This window comes from Symphalangus syndactylus, chromosome 23, assembly GCF_028878055.3.
Source record: "Symphalangus syndactylus isolate Jambi chromosome 23, NHGRI_mSymSyn1-v2.1_pri, whole genome shotgun sequence".
NCBI classification, from domain to species: Eukaryota; Metazoa; Chordata; class Mammalia; order Primates; family Hylobatidae; genus Symphalangus; species Symphalangus syndactylus.
The window spans coordinates 35,406,694-35,430,159 of record NC_072445.2 but is presented as its reverse complement, the minus strand read 5'-3'; the positions used below and the strand labels follow the sequence as shown (position 1 = coordinate 35,430,159).

Here is a 23,466-nt window from a genome sequence, read left to right as displayed (position 1 = left end):
GTGAGGTAGTAATATTTCCTTAGAAATAACAATTTCCACTCTGTTAGATTTGGACTTTTTTCCTTGGTTGAGTGTGGTCACCTGCCCATTCCAGTGTATAGATGTGGAGAGGAAAAGAGAGGTTCTTCTGTGTCTTCAGAAGCATCTGTGAAGCACTCATTCACATGTGTTAGTGCGTTGAGTGCAGAGCAAAGTAAGATGAAAAGATGCAGTGCCTGCCCCAGGGATACCCAGTCTCAGTTCTGACAAAAGAAGGCATGTGAAGGACTTGCAGACCGCTTAGCTCTGCTGAGTGCTGTGCATCCAGGTGTCCTAGATGGCCAGGTGTGACCCTGTCAGAAAATAACTCAGTTAGCAAGTAATTTTACCAGGATGTCTTGCCTGGCATCTTTGTCCATGAAGCCTCCATCTTGAGGACTCTGCACTCAGGGAGGCCCAGAGAGCAGTATGTGGCATTGCCCAAGCTGGATTATGGCCCTTCTCCCTAAGGCCATGAGGATGAAGCAGTTACATTTTTCCAGGGAAAGCCATCTTAGGGTTCTAGTTCAGAGGTCGGTAAACTATGGCCTGTTGCCTATTTTTGTATAGCCCATGGGCCAAGAATGGTTTTTACATTTTGAAATGATTGAAAAGAAAATCAAAAGAAGAATGATATTTCATAACATGTGAAAATTACATGAAATTCAAATTTCAGTGTCCAAAAAATAAAGTTTTATTGGGACATAGCCATGCTCATTCATTTATAGATTGTGTGTGTGGCTGCTTTCATGCTGTAACAACAGCAGTGTTGAGTAATTGCAACAGAGGCCGTGCTGCCCACAGAAGCTAAAATATTTACTATTTGGCCCTTTACAGAACTAGTTTGCCGACCCCTGATCCAGTCTAACTTCTAAGGAAAGGAGAGGGAAAAGGAAGGGTGGAGGGGATGTTGTGACTCATTTCTGGGTTGCCCCAGTCACGTGGAGGCCACAGGCAGGCCTTTTGGGCACCATTCCAAGTCCCCTTTGGGTGCTGTCTCCTCCCCTCCCCCACCCCCAGGCAGAAGCCTCCTGCTGCCCTTTGAAGACCGCGGAGACCTGGAGCCCTTGGAGCTGGTGTGGGCCAAGTGCCGAGGCTACCCCTCCTACCCTGCCTTGGTGAGTCTGCCCCAGACACCACCCTCCTACCTCCCCTGCCTTGCTTTGGGGGCTAATCTGATTGGATTAAGCCAGCAGAGTGTGGTGGGAGTCAGAGTGTCTTTAGCTATAGAAGGGAGGGGGGTTTTGCCCCAGCCTGAGTGGGTCAAACTAGCAAGGCTCCCAGCTTGGGGCACTAAAAATAGGCTAAAAGTATGCAGATCAAGGCCAGGGTTCTTAGAGTTTTAATAGCATTTATTTATTTCATTATGCATAAAAGTAACAGGGCCCATTTTAGAGAATCTTTAAAGCTACTGATAATGCTTAGACGTTTTATTAAATATTTGTCATGCTAAGTCATTGAAATACTGAGGAAAGTATGATTATTACATTTTGTAAGGAAGAAAACTGACGATTTGTGGTCATTCAGCTAATAAATGACAGGGTTGGAATTTGAGCCCAGGGTTTAAAATGTGTGATGTCAAAGCCTGTGTTCGGAGCCACTGAGTTCGAAATCATCCACAGTCCTGTCTCTTCAGGGATAACTTGGGGTGTATATCCACTTACTCTTTTATAAAAAATGCATATATATGAGACCATACTGCTTTTAGCCTCCCTTTCACTTAACGGCATATCATGAACGTGCACATCTTATGCCATTAAACATTCTTCATCAACATCATTTTTAATGATTGCATCGTTTTCAGTTGTATGCATGTACCATATTTTAACCATTCCCTAGTTGGTCACTTAGATTGTTTTGAATTTTTCACTATGATAAACAGTTGGCAATAAACATCATTGTAGTTTTACCCTTGTGCACATCCATGATTATTTCCTTACAGTGAATTCTTAGGAGTCCCTTCTTGGGGCAAAGTCTATGCAGAATTCTGATACAAGTTGCCAAGTTGCCGGAAGTTCATTTTGGTTTATACTCACACCAGCAGTAACTAAACTTTTCATTTCTGTCATAGTAGCAGCAGCTAAAAATTCAATTTTTACCACCTTGATTGTTATTTCTGAACTCTTTCTCAGTTGGGGAGGTAGTGTCCACCTGGCTCTGGAAGATACCACTGATACTAAACCTTTGGGGCATGTCAGAATAATCTGTGGAAATTTTTCAAACAATACCCATATCAAGTCACCTCCACCCCAGCACTATCAAATTAGACTCTCAGAGGCCAGACTGAGGCATCAATATTTTTTAGAAAACATCCTAGATGATCTGTAGCCAGGGTTGGGAACCACCCCACCAGCCTCTTACATGTATACAGGACTCTGGGTTTCTCCCAGCCCCTTCATATATGCAACTTTTAACAGCAGCCTTTTAAGATAAGGAGAGGAGGAATTCTGATCCTGTTTGGTCAGATAAGGAAATTATAGCTCAAAGAGGTTGTATTAATACAGTTTGTTGGAGCCATATTGGAAGCCATGTTGCCTACTCTACTCCCTCCTTAGCAGTAGCAGGTGGGGAAAATCCATACTGTGACCTAGCAGCTGAAGAGTTAGGGCCTGGGGCTGCCTGCCTTCACAGGGCTCTCTGCCCTGCCAGCGGTGAAACTGCAGGACTCCCAGCTCAGTCATTAAAGAAGTGATTAAGCTGTGCAGGTTTGGATTTAAAAAAAACAAACAAACAGAATACCTCACAATGCAAAAACACTAGTCTGAAACTCGTCTTCTTTTTTTTTTAATTACCCTCTTAATTATACATTTTCTGTCATGATTAAAGAAATTCAGCCACCACCTGAACACAACCTGTGTTTTTATTTTGGTGTATGCTCTCCTAGTCTTTTTCCTATGCATTCTTCAGTATGTATTTGCATCCATAGATAGTGGATATAAAGTTTTTAATTTTTTCTGGTTTTTGTCTTTTTTTTCTTGTCTTTTAAACATTTTTTCTTGTTTTTGTTTTTTGTTTTTTGGTTTTTTTTGTAAGAGTAATATACTGCATTATAGAAGTTTGTAAAAATAGAGGCAAAAAAACACAAACCCCCACTATTCTAATGTTGACTCCAAGCATTTTGTATCATTCTTTCTATTTATTGTTCACATATTCATATTATAGTTGTAATAATAGTGTATGTACACATATGTTAAGTTTTATCACAAGCTTAATATAGTTGTAATAATAGTGTATGTACACATATGTTAAGTTTTATCACAAGCTTTGTTACCATGTTGTTTTACATTTGCATAGTATTCATTGAATGAATGGACCATTTATTATTTTGGGAAACAAAAGCTCTCCTCAGATGGCAGACTTACCTACCTTGCTTTTGCCCTCAGGGGAAATTGTTCACAATCTACCCTCTGCAAGCACCCTGGGTTCCAAGGCAGGAACCAGCATACCTTAGTCAAGAGGAAACCTATCAGAGTAGCTTCACTGTTTTGTTTGGTAATCAAGGAAGCTTACAAGGGCTTGTATAGTAGTTCTCGTTAAGACCCTTTACTTCAATCCCAGGAGGGACAGACAGGCTGGGAGAGTTTTGATCAAATTACACACCTGGTGGGTGGGGTAAGGTGGTTCTTCCTTAAACTCCTAACCAGAACAGCTGCTTTCAGCTGCTCTGATCTCAAGATATTGAGAGGGATGTAGTGAAATTGGCAGACATGCAAAGGTAGATAATGAGAGCAGTTTATTATGAGAAGGGGCCCACTGGGACAGCGTATAGGAAGTAAGATTGCTCTGTCTCTGGAGAAGGCTGCTTCCTCAGTAAGTTCCTAGTCTTTGCTCCCAGAGCTATTAGCTGTCTGCTCTGGAAGCAGGGGCTGCGTAGGAGGCAGTGGGCTGTGGAGGCCCAAGCCTTGTCTGGTTTTAGTCCCAGTGTGGTTTTAGCCAGCTACATTCTGCTTCTATGCTTGGTGTTTTCCTCTTGTCAGCTAACACTTGTTAGCAGACTTCTCAGCATCAGCAAGAGATGGAAATGAGATGATGTGTGAATAATTAGGAGCTTTGGAAACTTTGAAAGTGCTCCCTAGACCTGGATTTTGATTGTTGTGTTGATGCTACCAGGCATTTTGCTGAGCACCTGCTGTCTCTGAGCCAGGCAAGGCGGGGCTGGATGCCAGAAGCAAACCCAAAGGAGAAGGGCCCAGCTGCTGCCCTTGTGGAGCTTGTTGCCTCAAGGATTAATGCCTCCAGTGGCCCTTGTTTCCACCCACATCATACTTCCCTCTCCATCAACCTCCAAGCTCATTCTGTAGCTATACACTGAGCCTCCTCTCTGATCTTACCATGGAGGTGTCACAAATATATCTGGTCCATGTATCAGGAAGGATTGTAGTCAGACAGGAAGGTAGTGGGTAACCAGAGACCTCATTAGAACCAACTGGATGGGCTTCCGTATGCAGAGCCTTCTTCATAGCTGTGGTACCTAGGGAAGGCCCCCAAGCATTTGAGGTGAATTGCAAAGGTACTAAGGGGAAATTGACAGGAAAAAAAAAGTGACCTCTACTCTTTTGTCCTAAGGGACGTTGGAGGAAGAGGTTTGCCTGTCTGGTCTGGACATCAAAGATACCCCACTCAGGCCTGATACTCCCCTGGCGTGGGTGCTTCAGCAGTTGGTCCTGCAGCAGGGGCACTGCTCACCCTGGTCTCCCTCACTGAGTGCCCATCTTCTATTCTGCCTCCAGATCATCGATCCCAAGATGCCCCGGGAGGGCCTCCTGCACAATGGCGTTCCCATCCCTGTCCCCCCGCTGGACGTGCTGAAGCTGGGAGAGCAGAAACAGGCAGAGGCTGGAGAGAAGCTCTTCCTTGTCCTCTTCTTTGACAACAAGCGCACCTGGTTAGTGGGTGCTGCTGTGAGGGGGCTGAGGGGCACGCCAGGGGTCTGTGCCAGTGGTGCTGTGCTAGTGAGATATACAGAGGGGCCATGGATGTTACCAGTTACCCTGGTCTCCACTTGCCAGCAACAGGCCTGCACTTGCCATGTTAATAGTAACTAAGGGGTGTTGCAGATCAGATTCCCTGGGAAACACTGTGAGGTCGAGACTTGCATCAGGAGGCTTATTGAGGAGAGCTGTGGGGCGGGAGTGATGCAGCACTGGGGAGAAGTTGAACTACAGCCCACTTGCTGCCTCAGCTCATCCACTGGGCACATCTGGAGCTGGGTGGCTCAACAAGATAGAGGTGTCAGGAATTGGGCCTGTGCCTTTTTGTCCTGTGCCAACTAGTTATTGAATGCCACTGCCCCGAGGGAGGGGTGTGGCCTGGGCCAGAGGCTTCCTTGGTGGAGGGTGATTCTTAGAGAGGGACTCAGATGAGAGCCTGTCGGCTTCCAACACTTCCAGTAGCTTCTGGGAAGCATGTTTCCGTCCTGAGAGGGGTTCTGGCCAGTGCAGTGTCCACTACAGGAGACTTGCTCATTTATGGTTTACAACACTTAAGGTTTCTCTTAGCACCAACAAGAGAGTGCTTTCACCTTAGCTTCTATAGAGTGAGGAGGGAGAACTAGCTAATAAAAATAGTGATAATAGTAGCTGCCATTGAGTGCTTACTCCATGTACTTATGCAGATTGCTTTATATATCTGATCTCTTTTAATCCTCATTTAAGTCTTCATTAATCCCCTCATAATCCATTTTGCAGATGAGGAAGTTGAGGCTCACAAAGTCCAGACCCTGTAGCCAGAATTGAGATACAAAACAAGATCTTGCTCCAAAGGCTGTATCCTTAGCCACATGTTATAGTCACCTGGGGAGCTTTAAAAACACATACACAGTGTGCAGGCCCCACCACAGATGAGTTTATCAGTTCCTGGCATCAGCTGTACTTGCTAGCCGTCGCCCCCTAATTCTCCAAGGCAAGGCGAAGCTCAGAGCCCTCCAGGGTGGCTCATCTAGCCCCAGAGGGCAGCAGGTGGGCCTTTCTTAGCCTATGGACCCTTACAACTCTCCAAACAGAGTAAGGGCCCAGAGAAGGACCTAGCTGCAAAATTGATTCCATGCCATTCCCCCACCTGACTCCTGCATATCCTGCTTGCTGTCCTGACCTGCTAGGTTCTTGGTGGCCTCCTGCATGGAGTCCCCCAATTTGCTTCCCTCTGCCCTGTACCCTCTCCGTGGCTTTGCTGGTCCTGGCCAAGTAGGGCCACAGGAACCCCCTGTGAGACCCACTACTGCCCAGCCTCTTACTGTGCTTGCATTTCAGGCAGTGGCTTCCAAGGGACAAAGTCCTGCCCTTGGGTGTGGAAGACACCGTGGACAAGCTCAAGATGCTGGAAGGCCGCAAGACCAGCATCCGCAAGTCAGTGCAGGTGGCCTATGACCGTGCGATGATCCACCTGAGCAGAGTCCGGGGGCCCCACTCCTTCGTCACTTCCAGTTACCTGTAAGGGCAGGGCTGGGCCTGCATCTGCCTGCCCTGCCTCCATCCCACAGGGCACAGAAGCCTCTTCTGCCCCTGCCAGATGTATGGCTGGCAGCTTCCCCCTCTCATGGTAGGCCAGGGACTGGGCTTTCTCCCCACTAGGGGCAAGGCCCCAGTTTGACCAATTGCATGGTTCTCCTGGCAGGCCTGCTGTGTGCCAAAAACTCCCACCCAAGGTCCCTCAGGGGATATTTCACTGAAGAACTAGTTAGAAGTAGAAACAGCTGTGGGGCTTGGGCCCAGCTTAGGAGATGGACCCCGCCCAGATGGCAAGAGGTCCTGGGCTCCTTCTTGAGGGGCTGCCTGGCCCCCTCCATCCTACTCCCACTAACTACACCTCAGGGCGGGTGAGGTTCTGACACTGATCCCAGAGATGCTGTGGATACGCCAGGGTCCCAAGGGGAATCTCCCCAAGCTCACTCTCTCTCCCGCTTATCGCCTATTCTCACACCTCTTCCCGGTCCCATCTTCTGCACCCATTGCCCAGTCTTGCTTTCTCTTTCCCATGTTCCTTTTCTTTTCCTCTTGTGCCAAACTGACAGAAACCGTCACCACACTGGTCTTTTTCTTTAATGTCTCATTCCCCTTGAGGCCAGCTGCTATGCCAGGTGGTGTCTCTGCCAGGCTCCTCAGGCCCAGACAGAGGCCAGCCCACAACCTATGACCCCCTCCCCCAGGATACCACCTCCCACCCACAGACCTTCCCTTCTGCTGTTGACACAACTTCCCGGCTCTGCGAGTGTGCCCCCTGGATCAAGGCGGGTCCCTGTTGTTTTTTTTTTTTGCTGCCACGAGGTGGCCCAAGCCTTCAGGGTGGGCTCCTGTCAGGCTGGGTGTGCGAGTGTCCATCTGTCCACGTGGTTGTCGAGGGTGGTTTGGGTGGAGCTGTGCTCGTCAGCTGGGTCTGCCCTCATCCCTCTTTTCTCCCCTCATGGACTTTTTCTGCAATTGCAGTCTTATGCTTCACTCTCCACCACCTGGATGGCATGGCGCCTGCCACCAAACATCTTCCTGGCCTGTGCTCTGCCCTGCCCTGCCTAGCCTCTGCTACTCCCACTTCCTAACTCCAGGGAATGCATTACTTTTATTTCAAACCCTCTGCCTCCTTCCTCCTTTCTCTTCAACCCGCTCCCCACCTTCACCTTCTCAAAAATGGAAGGAAAAAAAACTGTGAATGGGGAATGCTGACTGACAAACCAACACAACTTTCAGAGGCTTCAGTGTCTGTTCTCTGGACATTTCTTTTCACCTCCTGAGCACCAAAGTCGCAGGGCCAGTTGCAGGCCACTGATTGCCATGTTGATTTTTAACCTGATATTCTTTTTAATTGTTTTAAATTTTTCATAGGGGAGTTTTGGACAAAACAAAGTCACTGGGGAGATCACTGCCATTTTTACACACTTGACTTTTTAAAAATACAACCAACCAACCACCACAACTTCTTATACATTTGGGACATGAGCCAGAGTTTAAAAGGGAACCAACAAAACACTATAACTTAAAAGGATGGGGTTTTGGATTTTGTATAATAATAAAAACAATACAGCATATGGCTAGGGAAGGACATGGTGTATATAATTGTAAAATACTGTTCTAAATTATTCAGGCCTATAGTTTCCATTACTGGAGTCCTCCATTGTGTGGCCACACAGTGTCGTTGATTTAAAGGAGCCAGTGCTTCCCCTCTCCCCAGGTAGTTGGTCAGCTGTGGACTCTGTGACCTTTGTCTAAACCTGTGTTGTAAGATCTTGGGACTTCCTCTCTTTCTATGTCTGTCTCTTCCCCCCAACACTTTCTCTTCTTAGTCTCTCTCTTTATTTTTCAATCTCTGAATATTTTAGTCTCTCTCTGAGTCTCATTTTTTAAAATGCTCTTTTAGAACGGGAAACGGCTCAGATCCTGCTGTGGCACGGGGCCTATGTGTCTCTGTCGCGTCTGCTGTGAAGCACATGATGCTCTATTTATTGTAGAAAGTGACTTTATTTGCTTTCTAGAATTGTTTATAACAGATGGTATAAGAGAGGTAATAAACAGAGAAAAATCTATGCTTGTAAAGAATACAAAAGTTAATTTTACCTACTATAATATGACTGTCTGAAACTTATTTTCTCTCTGAGAAATAAATGTTCTAGTGGGCAGTAGTCGCTGTGTTGTGTTTAATCAGTAGGGGCCTACCCCTCTCTTCCCATTCCCTACAGCCTCCTCCTCAACAGGCCAGGACCATTAAGAAAGTTTCCTAGCTAGCGAGGGCTGTATCTTTTTTTTTTTTCTTTTGAGACAGCGTCTCTGTTGCCCAGGCTGGAGTGTAGTGGCACGATCATAGCTCACTGCAGCCTCGATTTCCTGGGCTCAAGAGATCCTCCTACCTCAGTCTCCCCAGTAGCTGGGACTACAGACACATGCCACCACGGCCAGCTATTTTTTTGTTGTTGTTGCCCAGGCTGGCCTCAAACTCCTGGACTCAAGCAATCATCCCACCTTAGCCTCCCAAAGTGCTAGGATTACAAGTGGGAGCCACCATGCCCAGCCTCTGTCTTTCTCTTGGACCCCTGGGAGCAGTGTGAAGATGTTCTCTGACTTTGCTTCCCTCCCGCACCTTCTGGGAGCTGTTGGAAGGCCCATCCTACCTTCCCATGCCTCGCCTTCCCTGTGGCCATGTTCCTTTAGGAGCCTCTGCTCCTCATTCAGAAGGAGAGTGACCCTTTGGACACACCTGGCTTACCAAGCTTGCTGAACTCGAGACTCAAAGATGCTCACACCTCTCATGTCATTGCTGCTGTTTTAATTCTGTAGATGGGTAGCTGGGACACACACACAGGGGAATATAGGCCTCACTCCTCTTAAAGCTGGAAGGCATCCTTGAGCCTACCTGGTCTTCATTTTACAGACAAGGAAAGGGACCAGCAAAATTAAAAGACAAGGTCAGCCAGCTAAGAAATTGTGGCAGAATTCTGGGATAAGGATCTGGCCAAGGCTTTCTTTATGGGCCCCACAGCATTTCAAGACTCCACTGGCCTATTCTGTATCGTGTTCCTCTCTCACTGGCTGTGGCTCTGGCATTTCTGGATAGGAATGTCCTGAAGAGCAGAAGCAGAGGGGAGTTCCCAGAGACAAACTGCTTAGTTGCTGGGCATAGAATAGCTTTTCCCCTGTCCCTACTCCTATCCCATTCTGGTCCTACCTAGCTCCTATGCTTGTCTCAGTGGTGTGGCTGAGGACTCGGGTCTCTTGATCACTTCCTCCACGGGGCCTTTGACAGCCTTGTCATTGAAGTAAAAAAAGTGTCAAAATTCTCATTTTGGCCTAACACTGACAAAGTACTGCCAATGTGCTGATAATCCTTGTATTACATGTTGGGGCTGCAAAGACACACACCCCTGGTCTCAAGACACTCACAACCTGATTTATAAGATACATCTCACATAACTCCACGTAAGGCCAGTGTGAAGGTCCCAGACATGTGGAGGCGTTTGGGAGAGACATGTTTGGTTGAGGAGTAATGAAAGCTTTCAGAAGCAGCAATTAATTCAAGCCTTGACAAATGGGGTTAAGAAAGTATTTATGCATTGTAAGTTGAATTGCAAAGACATTTGCAAAATATTTACAAAATATTTAGGGTGAAATTACAAGCTCATTCTATAAAACATTTTAGAAATAAAAGAGAAGTGGCCAGATGGGTAGGATTTTAGCAGGTGAGGCTAAGAAGAGGAGACAAAATCATGGCTCAGAGATTGTGCATATTCCAGCTCCAGTGACTAGCTGACCTCCCATGTGACTGGAACCCACCGAGGTGGCGAGCAGTATATCGGGCTTAAAAGCCCTGTCACTGTCACTTACTCTGTGACCGTGGGCCTCTCTAAGACTGACATAATAAAGGATCCCAAAGACAGGGCAAGGTAGGTGCCATTCATATATGGCAGGTAGCAGCATCCATTGAAAGATTTGAACAGGGCAGAGACTTGATTGGAGCTTGGCAACTAACTAAACATCAAAGTTAAAAAGCAAGAGTGTTAAGACAGGATGCTGGGTGGCTGCTGGAGGGATCGCTGTGGGTTTTGAAGGGAGGAGAAAGTGTAGTTTTTTGATGAGTTTGTGTTGTCTATGGGACATCTAAGAAAAACCTCCAGCAAGCAGATGGGAGTTGAGCCCAGAATTCAAGAGAAAGATGGGAGCAGAGGACAGAAATGTGGGCACCCTGGAGCCCACCTGGGCAGTTAGAAGAATGGCCAAGGACAGCAAGGAAGGCGAAGGACAGACCTGAGGGAAGCCCCTTACATTTAGAGTCTGGGGTTGGGGGAAAGGGGGAGACCGCACCTTTTGAGGGGTCTGTTCTCCAGGGAGGGCCTCACGGAATGTCAAGCCCTCATGCCACAGATGGAGGAGGGGGCAGGTCAGATGTACTTAGCATCACAAAGCAGGAAAAGGCAGGGCTGGACCAGAACTCAGCACCCAGCCCTTTCTGCTCTCCACGGACTTATGTATTACTCAAAGTAGGCAAAAGTGTCCTTAATAAATTTTATCAGTGTTGTGATTGAAATTCATGAACTCAAGTCTAAAATGATACTGTAATATTGGGACATGTGTTGGAGACACTCTGACTCTCGGAATAGAGAATCCCATTCTCCTAACAAGTTAAAAAATATCATTGAAAGCATTTGCCAAAATCCCTGGTCAGCTTGGCTGCTTCCCTTAATGTATTAGATGCCATTAGCACCTGAGTGTGAATGTGCCAGTGTGTCAGATGGGCTCTCCTGACCTGGCTAGGCTCTGAGCTTCACTTTGAGAGAAGAGGGGGGGCTAGTGGCAAGACTGCCAGGCTCGGAGTAGTGCTGAAGGAGAGAGGGAGGGTGTGGGCCTTGACTACCCCAAGTCTGCAGGCCTCCCACAGTGTCTGTAGTAGGGCAATGAGTGTGCAGGTCTCCTGGCTGCAGCCATCTGGCCTCTACTGAAGCTGGGATGAGGGAAGGAGGTCTTTGGAGGAGGGAAGTGGTTTCTCCAAAAGGTGGGACAGAAGTTTCTTACTCCGTGGTGAGGAAGAAGGGTCAGGGAGATATGTGCTGGGCTAGAGCTGGAGGGGAGTGCTAGATCCACCCTGGTGATACGGGAGAAGGGCAGGGAAGTGCTGGGTAGAGAAGAGAGGGGTCGCTAGTGAGGGCTTCACCCTCAGGCCTGGCCCACGGACCTAGGTGAGGACAGGCACTCTTGTTTTTGAGCCCAAATGTTGCATTTTCCAAGACCACTCTGGCCCTCCACGCCCCCGATCCTGGGCCCATAAAAACCCCGAGACCCTAGCAGGCACACACACACCAGCGGCTGGAAGTCCAGAGAAGTGGAAGAACACACTGAAAGGCACCAGCAGATGCCGACAGGCTATTGACGACGGCACGATGACGTGGAATTTGGCGCGGCGGTTGGAGTCCAGCTGCCTGGCAGCCCAATTCCAGGTGAAGACCACCTTCCCACTCCATCCTCCTTCTGGCCTCCCCATTCACCTCACTGAGAGCTACCTCCACTCAATAAAACCTTGCACCCATCCTCCAAGCCCACATGTGATCCTATTTTTCTGGTACACCAAGGCAAGAACCCAGGATACAGAAAGCCCTCTGTCTTTGTGATAAGGCAGAGGGTCTAATTGATGATGACAGCTGATGAACACAGGCTGTCTACGGATGGCTAAACTGGAAGAGCATGCTGTAACACACACCCACTGGGGCTTCGGGAGCTGTAAACACTCAAACCTTAGACGCTGCAGTGGGGTCGGAGCCCACCCTCCCCATGACCTGCCTGTCTGCACGCTCCCCCTAGGGGTTTGAGCTATGGGGCACCAAAGAAGTGAGCCACACCCCCATCGCATGCCCAGCGAGGGGGATAAGGGAACTTTTCCCATTTCACTGGCACCTGGGGTGACCTTCTGTCTGCCCTTTCCCTTCGAGGGTGGCAGAAGGTAATCGGGGATAGAAAAAACGTGCGTGTGTGTGTATGTGTGTATACATATACATAAGTATTCTCTTCAACTTAAATAATAGGGCCAGGACTCACGGGCTACATGCAGTCAAACACCCTACTACTGAGCTCTACCCCCATCACAGGCTACATAGAGTCAAAAAAGCTAATTGTCCCCAAATTTCAGAAGGGCCGTGGTGCTGTTTCTGAGAACATTTTATGTTCTTTACGTGACACCTGTAAGGCTGGTTGGAAGAGAGTGGATTTGGTTGAATTCCTGAAGCCGTGTCTCAATCCCTTCCTCTTCTTTTCTGCCTGGTATTTGTCCCTTTGGGGGATACAGAAGCCATATTGGGGATGCGACATTGATGGTTCCTCATGGGCAGGGAGTATCACATAAGGGCCCAGCGGTAGGCTCCTTCCCTCCAGCTTCACAGTCCAGAGTGACACCTGAAGGAGATTTTATCTAAGCTGGTCATGAAAGATTATAAAATTTATGGGTTTTTTTTTGTATGTAATATGGGAAAATTTTTAAGTGCAAAGAAGAAATTAGGAACTACCCTTATTCTGACCACACAGAAATTACCATTTTAATGTAATTCCTTATAGTCTCTTGTTTTTTCTAGGTAGAGCGTGTATTTTAGTTTCTTGTACTGGGTAGTTGAGAAGTCTATTAGCTCTCTGACATCACTGTGGAAGCTCGTGGTACGACTGGAATGCGAGTCCTTCCCATGCCTCCTCAGCCTAAGTCTGGCTTTTTCTCACTTGCTGTGGATCATGGACTGGCCTAAACCAAGCATTGCCTGTTTGTTCCTCTGTTTTGTTAAAATATTGCTAGTCTCCATAGCATTTGAAATTAGGTGGGAGCTATATATCTTCATCCCAACAACTTAGCTCTCTTGGGTAAATTTCCATGGAATTCAGTCCTAGATCAAATTCTGCCCCATGTACAAACATCTAATGAGTGAGGAAGCCACCATGTGGCCATATAATTCTCCTCTTGATTGAGAAGTTCCCACCTCTGCTTTTGGGTACAGCCACCAGCATCAGGAACGAAGATCACTCCACAGCAGATACAACATGCTTCAGAGGGCAGGACAAGTTAGTGGAGTAATCAGGTCGGGAGCAGGAGGAATAGAGCCCGAACTTTGAATATTTTCACATTTTAGATATAGTTTTACATACAATAACTCTGGCACACAAATCTTAAGTTTAATCTCTATGAGTGTTCATATGTGTACCCACCCATGAAATTGTGACCCAAATCAAAATACAGAATGTTTCCAGTGCCCCAGAAGGTTCCTCATGACCCTGTCCAATCAGGACCCCTGCTGCAAGTGTAACTACCATCCAGACTTCCATTGCTGTGGGTTAGTGTTGCTTGTTCTTGGATTTCACATAAATGGAATCATACAGCTTGCGCTCTTTTGTGTCTGGCTTCTTTCATTTAACATTGTGGCTCTGAGCTCCACCCTGCTTTGCATGTAGCTATAGTTTGCTTTTTGTTGTTGCTGAGTAATATTCCATCATCCAAACACACCGCAGTTTGTGTATCCATTCTCCTGCTGATGGGCACTGGGTTATTTCTGGTTTAGGGCTGTTATAAATAACACTGCTGTGAATATTCTTGTACATGTCATTTGATGGACCTAAGTGCTTGTATGTCCCAGGAGTGGAATTACTAGGTCACGGGGCAGATATATGTTTAGCTTTAGTGAATTCTGCCAGTTTCCCATTTGGTGTTCAATTTATATCCCCGCCTGTATTAGTCTGATCTTGCACGGCTCCCCACCTGTATTAGTCTGATCTCGCACAGCTATAAAGAAATACCTGAGACTTGGTAATTTATAAAGAAAAGAGGTTTAATTGGCTCATGGTTCTGCAGACAGCATAGGAAGCATGACTGGGGAGGCCTCAAGAGACGTAGAATCATAGCAGAATGGGAAGGTGAAGCAGGCACATCTTACATGGCCAGAGCAGGAGGAAGGGAGCAAAGTGGGAGGTGCTACACACTTTAAAATAACCAGATCTGAGAACTCACTATCATGAGAACAGTAAGGTGGAAATCCGCCCCCATGATCCAGTCACCTCCCACCCAGCCCCTCCTCCAACATTGGAAATTAAAATTCAATATGAGATTTGGGTGGGGACACATACCCAAGCCGTATCAGAGTGTAGTTGCTTCACATCTGTGCCAACACACAGTACTGCCAGTCCGTGATGTTTGCTCCAGACCTGCTTGTTGAATGACTTCCATTAAGCTCCACTGTGCAGCCAGGCTTCTGTTTTCCTTTACAGCACTTTCTGGCTTTAGAGGGAGAGTTATGAACTGCCAAGGTGCTTTTCAACTGAGGAACCCTGATTGAGAGGATGGTGAGAGGAGAGAGCTCCCTGGAGTGGATTCGCTGCTGATACTGTCCTGGACGCGAGGGCATGTATGCACCTGGCTGTGCAGCCCAGGCATCTCTTAACACCCACTTCCGTACTATGGTGCCAGCCAGATCCCTGCATGGGCTGTTTGGGAAATAGGGTCACACTGGGTAGTCCTCTTTAGTTCAGAGTAACACAACCTTTCCCACTTCATCCTCCTCATCACTGTCATTGGGCTCTGAGGGACCCACTTTTGCTCAAGTGTTGCTTTTTTATTTTCTGTTTTTGTTTTCTTGAGATAGGGTCTCGCTCTGTTGCCCAGGCTGGAGTGCAGTGGCTCAATCACAGCTCACTGCAACCTCTGCCTCCTGGGGCTCAAGCAATTCTCCCCGGTCAGCCTCCTAAATAGCTGGGACCATAGGTGTGTGCACCATCATGCCTGACTAGACTAATTTTGGTATTTTTTGTAGAGATGGGGTTTCACCATGTTGCTCAGGCTGGCCACAAACTCCTGGGCTCAAGGGATCTGCTGGCCTTGGCTTCTCAAAGTGCTGGGATGACAGGCGTGAGCCACTGTGCCTGGTCTGAGGGACCCATTTTTGAATACAGACCCCAGCCTGTGTCCTGAGGTGTTATGGTTACTGGTGGGGGGGAAGGGACCCCTGTATATTGCACCCATTTTGTTCTTGTCCACTGGCTGATGCCCAAAATTCTACCCTTAGTGCTTCATGCTTTTACCTCTCAAGGGCATGATCCTTAGGGACTTGGCAGTGACCCTGGTTAGAGTGGGCCTGTTTTCCTTTAAGTGACTGGTATCCCAGTGTGAACAAAGGATGTGTGAGCAGGTTTTGATAAGGCAATACAGCAAGGACACTGAGTCTTTGAGGGGAAGGTTTAAAAGGAGATGAAAAGGGCCTACTTGCTGTTGGCTGACCTTGGTGCCACAGACGCACATTTCAGAGTCATCAAGGATGAAGGCTCAGAAGACTCTGAAGCAACTTCAAAGGAATTGCTTGGATCACAGGTGGGGTGAAGGTTGGAGATAAGAAGGCAGGACCAGGGAAAGAGACCCAAGGGAGCCTCGTTTGGAAGCAAAGCTCTGGAAACAAAAGACTGCAGAGCCAGGGTCAACCTGGGCAACTGTTTGAAGCCAGCTCCGTCCTCAGGTGCAAGAAAGAGCATTCTCTGGGTCTAGGCCTGAGTTGTGCATGGAGGACACAGGCTTTCGTGGGCGGGCCCGCAGGCTTCTGGCTCCACTCGTGCCTGTGGCACACAGAGGTTTTGATAGCCAGAGCCTGGCCAGTCCTCTTTCTGCTCCCTGTCCCTCCTGGGACCAGGACTTGGCCTCTCCCCTCCACCCTCCCTTCTCTTCCTCCTTCCCTTCTTTGTCTCCTTCTCCTTAAATTTTGTGATTTTTAATTTCAATTGACTTATTGTCCCTCCTTGTCCCCAGTCTCCCAGTTCTCCTCCCCAGAGGAAACCAATTTCACCAGTTGCACGTGTAACTTTCCAGAGACACTTTATGCACACGAGTGATGTGCGCATCCACTTTTTCTGTACAAACGGTAGCATACTTTTTATACTGTTCTAGGCCTCATTTAAAATTTTAAAATTAAATATTGAGTAGATACAAAAATAGTAGTTATAGAATATATATACATTTAAAAAACACCCACAATACAATAGACCAGCATTGGTACCCACGCCCTGTTCTAGACAAAGAAGCTGGGCTTTTGAAACCATGTGCCTCTCTCCAGCCCCACCCTCCTCTTCCCCTAAATACTACCATGAATTTTACGCTTATCCTGCCCTTTTTGTTTTTTTATAATCCTACTACTTGTTTATAATAGATTACAATAAATATACTATATTTTTATACTAAGATAAGTGTAATAAATATTATATATAACAGACATAAATATATATAATAAATTAATATGGTATACTACCTCACTTTTTTGGATTAAGAATAAAATAGTTTTCTACAGCTGGCTTTTGTCCCACCCATAATTATAGTTCTGAAGTTCAGTGTACTGATATGCATGTCTGGAGTTAGTTCATTTTCACTCTTGTATAGAATTCCATTGCATGGAGATAGTATGATTATTTTCATTGGACTATTTTATTTATTAATAATGATTATTATTGTTTTCTCATTTAATTTTATTTTTTGAGACAGGGTCTCATTCTGTTGCCCAGGCTGGAGTGCAGTGGTGCAATCATGGCTCACTGCAGCCTCAACCTCCAGGGCTCAAACGATCCTCCTACCTCAGCCTCCTAATTAGCTGGGACTACAAGCATGAACCATCACACCTGGCTAATTTTTAAAACTTCTTTTATAGAGACGAGGTCTCACTATGTTGCCCAGGCTGGTCTTGAACTCTCGACCTCAATAATCCTCCTGCGTCAGCCTCCCAAAGGGTGGCTCATGCCTGCTGGGATTACAGGCATGAGCCACTGTGCTTGGCCTCACTGCTGGCCTCAGTTTTGGGGTTCTAGGAACAGAGCTGGTGCAAATATTCTTAATTGTTTCTTCTGGTGTGTGTTGGGGGGAATGGGGGCGTTGGGTGAGAAATTCTCTAGGGCATTCGCAAGGCCATTAGGAAAGTACATTGTCAACTTCAGTAGATAATGCCAAAATTTTAAAAAGTGGTTATAACCAGGCCGGGCGCAGTGGCTCACGCTTGTAATCCCAGCACTTTGGGAGGCCGAGGCGGGCGGATCACGAGGTCAGGAGATCGAGGCCATCCTGGCTAACACAGTGAAACCCCGTCTCTACTAAAAAAAAATACAAAAAATTAGCCGGGCATGGTGGCGGGTGCCTGTAGTCCCAGCTACTCGGAGAGGCTGAGGCAGGAGAATGGCTTGAACCCGGGAGGCGGAGCTTGCAGTGAGCCGAGATTGTGCCACTGCACTCCAGCCTGGGCAACAGAGCGAGACTCTGTCTCAAAAAAAAAAAAAAAAAAAAAAAAAAGTGGTTATAACCATTCGCACACCCGCTAGTAGTTTGAGCATTCCCCTCGCTCCACTTCCTCACCAACACCTGCAGTTATCAGCTTTTTAATTTTGTTGACGGATCCGTGTGAAATTGTAACTCACTGTGGTTTTAGTTTTCATTTCCCTGGTTATGCATGCTGCATTTTTTTACTTAAAATATGTCTTGGTGACTATTCCATATCAGAGCAGTGAGAACTTCCTCCTCCTTTCTTGGCTAGAGAGTGTTCCATCGTCAGATGAAAATCTCATGGTCGATTTAACCCGTTCCCTATTGATAGACACTGTGTGGGCTCCAGCCTTTTGCAGTCGATTCTGCAATGCATAACTTTGTGTATAGATAGCAGGCTGCAGCTGCACATGGGGGTGTGTACATGTAGGTTTTTCAAAGGAACCTCCTGAGATGCTTAGAAGAAAAGGAAAGAGTGTTTGCTCCCCCTGGCCCTGTGCCTCCCTATTTTCAACAAATTCCCTTAATTCCATGAGTGCCCCAGGGTCAGAATGGTATCCACCCTGTCCTGTTTGCACCATACCATCTTTTCTCTCAGATGATGATGTTTGTCTCCCACCCGCTTCCCTTCGAGCCACCCCCACCTCCTCATAGACTCCTCAGGAATTGTCTCTACCCGGCATCTCTCACTTTTTCTTTTCTTTTTTCTTCCTTTATCTCTTTCTCTTTCCTTCCTTCCTTCCTTCCTTCCTTCCTTCCTTCCTTCCTTCCTTCCTTCCCTCCTTCCTTTCCTTCCTTCCTTCGTTTCCTTCCTTCCTTCCTTCCTTCCTTCCTTCCTTCCTTCCTTCCTTCCTTCTTTCCTTCCTTCCTTTTCTTTCTTTCTGTTTTTCTCTCTCTCTCTCCGCCTCCCTCCCTCCCTTCCTTTTCTTTCCTTCTTTCTTTCTTTCCTTTTTTTTTTTTTTGATCAGGGTCTTGCTCTGTCACCCAGGCTGGAGGGCAGTGGTGCGATCATGGCTCACTGTAGTCTCAAACTCCTGGACTCAAGTGATCCTCTTGCCTCAGCCTGCCAAATAGCTAGGACTGCAGCTGCTCGCTGCCATGCCCAGCTATATTTTTTGTAGAGACAGGGTCTCACTATGTTGCCTTGGCTGGTCTCAAACTCCTAGGCTCAAGCAATCCTCCCCCCTCAGCTTCCCAAGTCACTGACAGACATCTTTCTTATCAACATCCCCATCTCAAGAATCCAAGTTAGTATTAACTAAGGGATTAGACTTTGCCTTGCCCTGAAAGAGAGAAAAATAAACTGACAACCACTCTAAAGAGTGTTTAGTCTCAAAAGTGGGCACAGTAACACACACACACACACACACACAACCAACCAACCAAACAAAAAAAACAGGTAAAGACAGACAAATTCCAACCCATCCCCTATGTGCTGTGTCCTGGGCAAACCCTCTGACATCCCTCAGACTCAGTTTCTTCCTCTATGAAAAGGGACAATAGCACTTACCTCTTGTGGGCGTGGGGCAGATGAGGGCCAATGTTAATAAACCACTCACATTCATGCACTCACTAGTCAAAGCTTTCATTGTTGTCAAGGATAATTCTAATTCAAGTAAGCTATGAAGATGCTATGACAGACACAAAATCAGCCAGAGGGGAGCCCACATTGGAGGGCAGTACACATTGGAAGGCTTCCTGGAGGAGGAGATGATCGAGCTGCTTCTACCAAGGTAGGCATCGTTTAGGCAAGTGGGAAAATGTGCATGAATACATGGTGGGGGGTGGTGCGAAGATTCTTGAAGGAGAGATCTGCAAAATCAGAAGCATGGAGAGTGAGGGAGGAAAGATTTGGACATATTTGGGAACCAGTGCGTAACTGGGGAGAAATGTGGATTGTAAAGGGTGTGGGACCTACTGCCTGAGAGGTGGCAAGAGCTCCATCTTCAAGAACTCAGTGGGCAAAACAAAGTCCTGGGGTGGGCCCAGGAATTGGCCCTGCACCAGAAATTCAGATGCACACTTGTGTTTGAGAATTGCTATTTTCATCTGAGGAAGGAGGTGCAGCCCGGGATAAAGGGATGTGGGGTTCAGTAGAGCAGTTCATAAAGAGCCTTTCCTTATTCTGCTTTATTATCTGCATATTCAACTCATCCTCTATTTGGTGGATGTAGAGGGGGCTCCCGACCTTATGCAGTTACAACCCATTCTGTGTGAGCATCCCTGACCTCAGGTGCAGAAGGCATGAGCAGCACATCTGTCAGATAACACATCTGTCAGATGACACCCTAGAGGGAGATGCTGAACACACATGGTGCCATTCATTACCTTCTCCTCAAATCTGCTCACAGACTTAACCATAACGATACTTCTTTCTTCTATAATCTGGCTGCTCCAGCATGTTCCTCTGACAGCACTTTCTCCCACAGACTCTGTTGCCAAACTTGGATCTGCCCACCAGGTGCAGCAAAGCCAAGCACTGACATTGGGATTTGCAGCAAGAGAAAGTGAGGCATTTACTGCAGGGTGCCAAGCAAGGAGCATCGGGCAGCTCATGCTTAAGCCCCGAACTCCTCGGTGGCTCACAGGTAAGGGTTTTTAAAGGCAGGGAGGCAGAGGTTACAGGCAAAGTCATAAATCAGTACATGGAAGCTGTGCATTGGTTTGACCTAAAAGGGTGGGACATCTCGAAGTGGGGACAGCAGGTCATAGGTGGATTCAAAGATCCTCTGGTTTATGATTGGTTAAGGAGGCAAAGCTTTGTCTAAAAACCTGGGGTCAGCAGAAAGGAATGTTGAGCCTGTGGGCGTGACTTCCTCCAGGCCCCTCAGGAAGAAGTGTTGAACAAAGAATGGTGGTCTGAGTTCAGTCCTCAGCTCCCAACTGAAGTCTCCGTGCCAGTGGATGACATTTTCCATTTGCTGGGGGCCTGGGTTTCTGAAAAACAACTCAGGAACATATATTAAGATGTTATCTTAAGTTTCAATAGGGAACCAAGTATTTTGTGACTCTAACTTCCTTGGCTATTTTTTTAAAAAGCTATTATTACCTTCTTGCTTATCATGTTGTTCATTTACTCTCAGGGCTAGCTAGGTGCCTGGAATTTCCCTTGAAAGAACTCAAGATTTTCCTTTATTTCCATGCCTGGCGAGGGAGTTATGCCTGGCAGGCCCTTAAACTCTGTCTCAGCTCTGGCTATCAGGATGCTGGTCCTGCCTTCCAGGCACTGCTGCAGGGAGGGGTGGGTGGCTCTGCCCCTGTGCCCAGCACACAGTAGGTGGGTACTCAGCACAGGGGAGCTGCATCCGCTCTTCTGGGGCATTGTCATTTACCTTCAAGGAGCATTTCCTCATTCAGTCCTCACCACAGCCTTGTGGGTACCTGGCAGGAACCGTCATCCCCATGTTACAGGCAGGCAAACGGGCTCAGGGACATCCTGATTTGGCCTCAGCCTCATTGGCTGAGGAGGAAACCCAGACCCCCTGACTCCCCGCACAGTTTCACTCCCCGCCCCCTGCCACACTGCCTCCCAGCGGCTGCTGAAATGCAATTTGCCAAGGAAGGACCTGCTTTTCAGCTTTATACTGTCTGTTGATCCACACACAGAAATACCAATGGCACAGGGCCATCTCAGCCTGTTTTTGTTTGCCAACAAACATGAGAAAGATTAGGATATCTAGCCAACATTTTGTGAGTCCTCACAACACTTCAGGCAGGTCTCTGTGCACATATGCGCTCATCTACTTCTTAGAAACAGAGGGGTGGGGGCTGATATCACCCCTGCTGCACAGATAAGGGTAATGAGTAGCAGGGAGCAGAGCCAGAGTTTAAACAGATCCCACGTTTTGGGATTTTTTTTTTTTTTTTGACAAGGTCTTACTCTGTCACCCAGGCTGGAGTGCAGTGGTACAATCACAGTTCACTGCACCCTCCACCTCCCAGGTTCAAATGATTCTCCCATCTCAGCCTCCCAAGTAGCTGGGATTACAGGTGCGCCCACCACCACACCCAGCTAATTTTTGTATTTTTACATGTTGCCTGGCCATGTTGCCCAGGCCAATCTTGAACTCTTGAACTCAAGTGATCTGCCCACCTTGGCCTCCCAAAGTGCTGGAATTACAGGTGTGAGCCATGGTGCCCGGCCAGATCCCGTGTCCTTAACTCCTCCTATCATCAATCAATTACGTTAGTTATATGATACTGATAACTTGTCATTATCAATATAATTCAAGCCTCTGCTGAAATGGTGGCATCTACTTGGTATGATTTCAGAGACAACAGGAAGGTCCTTTATGCATAAGAAACTAGACGCCTTCCCACCCAGCTTCGAGTCACTCACAATTGCACAATTCAAGCTCCATCCTTCTAGCCCACAGCTTTGAGCCCCGTTGAAACAAGATCCTCCCAGGTATTTCTCAGTCTTCTAATGCTCAGGCCTGCTTTTCATGACATAAACAGCTCTGTCCCTTTCTGTAGTTCTAATTGTGAAAACAAAAGGTTCTTCCCACATGTAAAATTACATAGTACTCTTAAATATGTCTTCTTGAACTCCATCGCCCCATCCCAGACTCAGGACCAGCCTCGCCGCGCTCACTGCTGTCACTGCTTTCCGCACTCCCTGCAGATTTTAGCTCCATCTCATGTCCTCTCTCCAGTTCCTCCTGCCCCTGCATGGTGGTTTCGCCATCCACTTACCAGCCCGCCGATGGTGCCCTGGGCTCCTAGTTCTTTGACCTCCTCTCCCCAGTGATCTTCCGGGGCTCGGCACTCAGTTTCCTGGTCGAGCTTGAGCCCTCCAGAGAAGCCACTGTCAAACCTCTTTCCGGCTCGTGTCTTGGAGCCATTGCCCCCTCAGGGCCCAACAGACTACTGACCTCACCGGCTTTCAAATCCCTCCTTCCTCCTTTCCCAGCCTAAATTCCAGGGTTAGTTATTCTAGTCCCTACCTTTTCTATACCCTCCCCTCTGCACCCCAAATTGGACTGTACTCGCTTGGCAAAACCCCAACCCAGTTAGATCCAGCTCTCTGCCGACTCTGCCTGCTCTACTGTGTGTCTTACTTGCTTATTTTATTACCTCTGACTGCCCCCACCAGCGTGTTGACCCCACGGGGACAGGGGCTATGTCCCTGCTACTCTGCCCTAGCAGCCAAAGATATCTGGTACATAGTAAGTGCATATTCATTAAAGCGTATAGTTGATGAATGAATTTTTCCTAGGTGTGGAGAAAGATCTGAGAGTAGGTTTACCTTAGTATCTGGGAAAAAAGTAGAGGGTGGAAGTTGCATTGTGTCCAAGGGGGCTAGAGGAGGGTCAAGGAGGAAGGTAGAAGGAGGCTAAGCCCAGGGTCTCCTCCAGTTTGCCCAGAGAATGCCACCATTCTTTCCTAATTAGCTCCTTTTGGTCTGGGAGAAGAGTATTTCATTCTCGAGCCCTAACCACAGGCTTCTGAGCCTTTACTAAACTGTTGCTTCCTGCAGTCTTGGTTACTCAAGGCTCCCGAGCCAACGTTTGGATGGCTGTGATTATCTGGGATGTCTCAGGAGTGACCTAACCACTTACCTCTTCCAAGTTCTGAATTTTACAACAGGAAATTGAGGCCCAGAGAACAGAAGGACGCATGGGTGCTGCTGGTAGAGCCGGAACTGGAACCCAGATCTGCCTCCAGTCCCGGGCTCATCTGCCACCGTGTACAATGCCCTCTCTCTGTTGTCACATGCAGTCA

The 23,466-nt window shown here is 47.3% G+C and overlaps 1 protein-coding gene across 7 annotated transcripts in view; it reads left to right on the top strand.

Moving 5' to 3' along the window:
* BRPF3 (bromodomain and PHD finger containing 3) overlaps positions 1-8,626 on the top strand; it is a 35,661-nt gene extending 27,035 nt beyond the window's left edge. For 6 of the 7 annotated variants that reach the window (XM_055264326.2, XM_055264325.2, XM_055264329.2 and 3 more), the window contains exons 11-13: positions 1,039-1,136; positions 4,749-4,903; positions 6,267-8,626. In XM_055264326.2, the coding sequence (XP_055120301.1) occupies positions 1,039-1,136; positions 4,749-4,903; positions 6,267-6,450 (437 nt within the window). In that variant the 3' untranslated portion in view covers positions 6,451-8,626. The remainder of the gene's footprint in view (positions 1-1,038; positions 1,137-4,748; positions 4,904-6,266) is intronic. The other variant, XM_055264331.2, reaches the window with a different exon arrangement.
* The last annotated feature ends 14,840 nt before the right edge of the window (positions 8,627-23,466 follow it).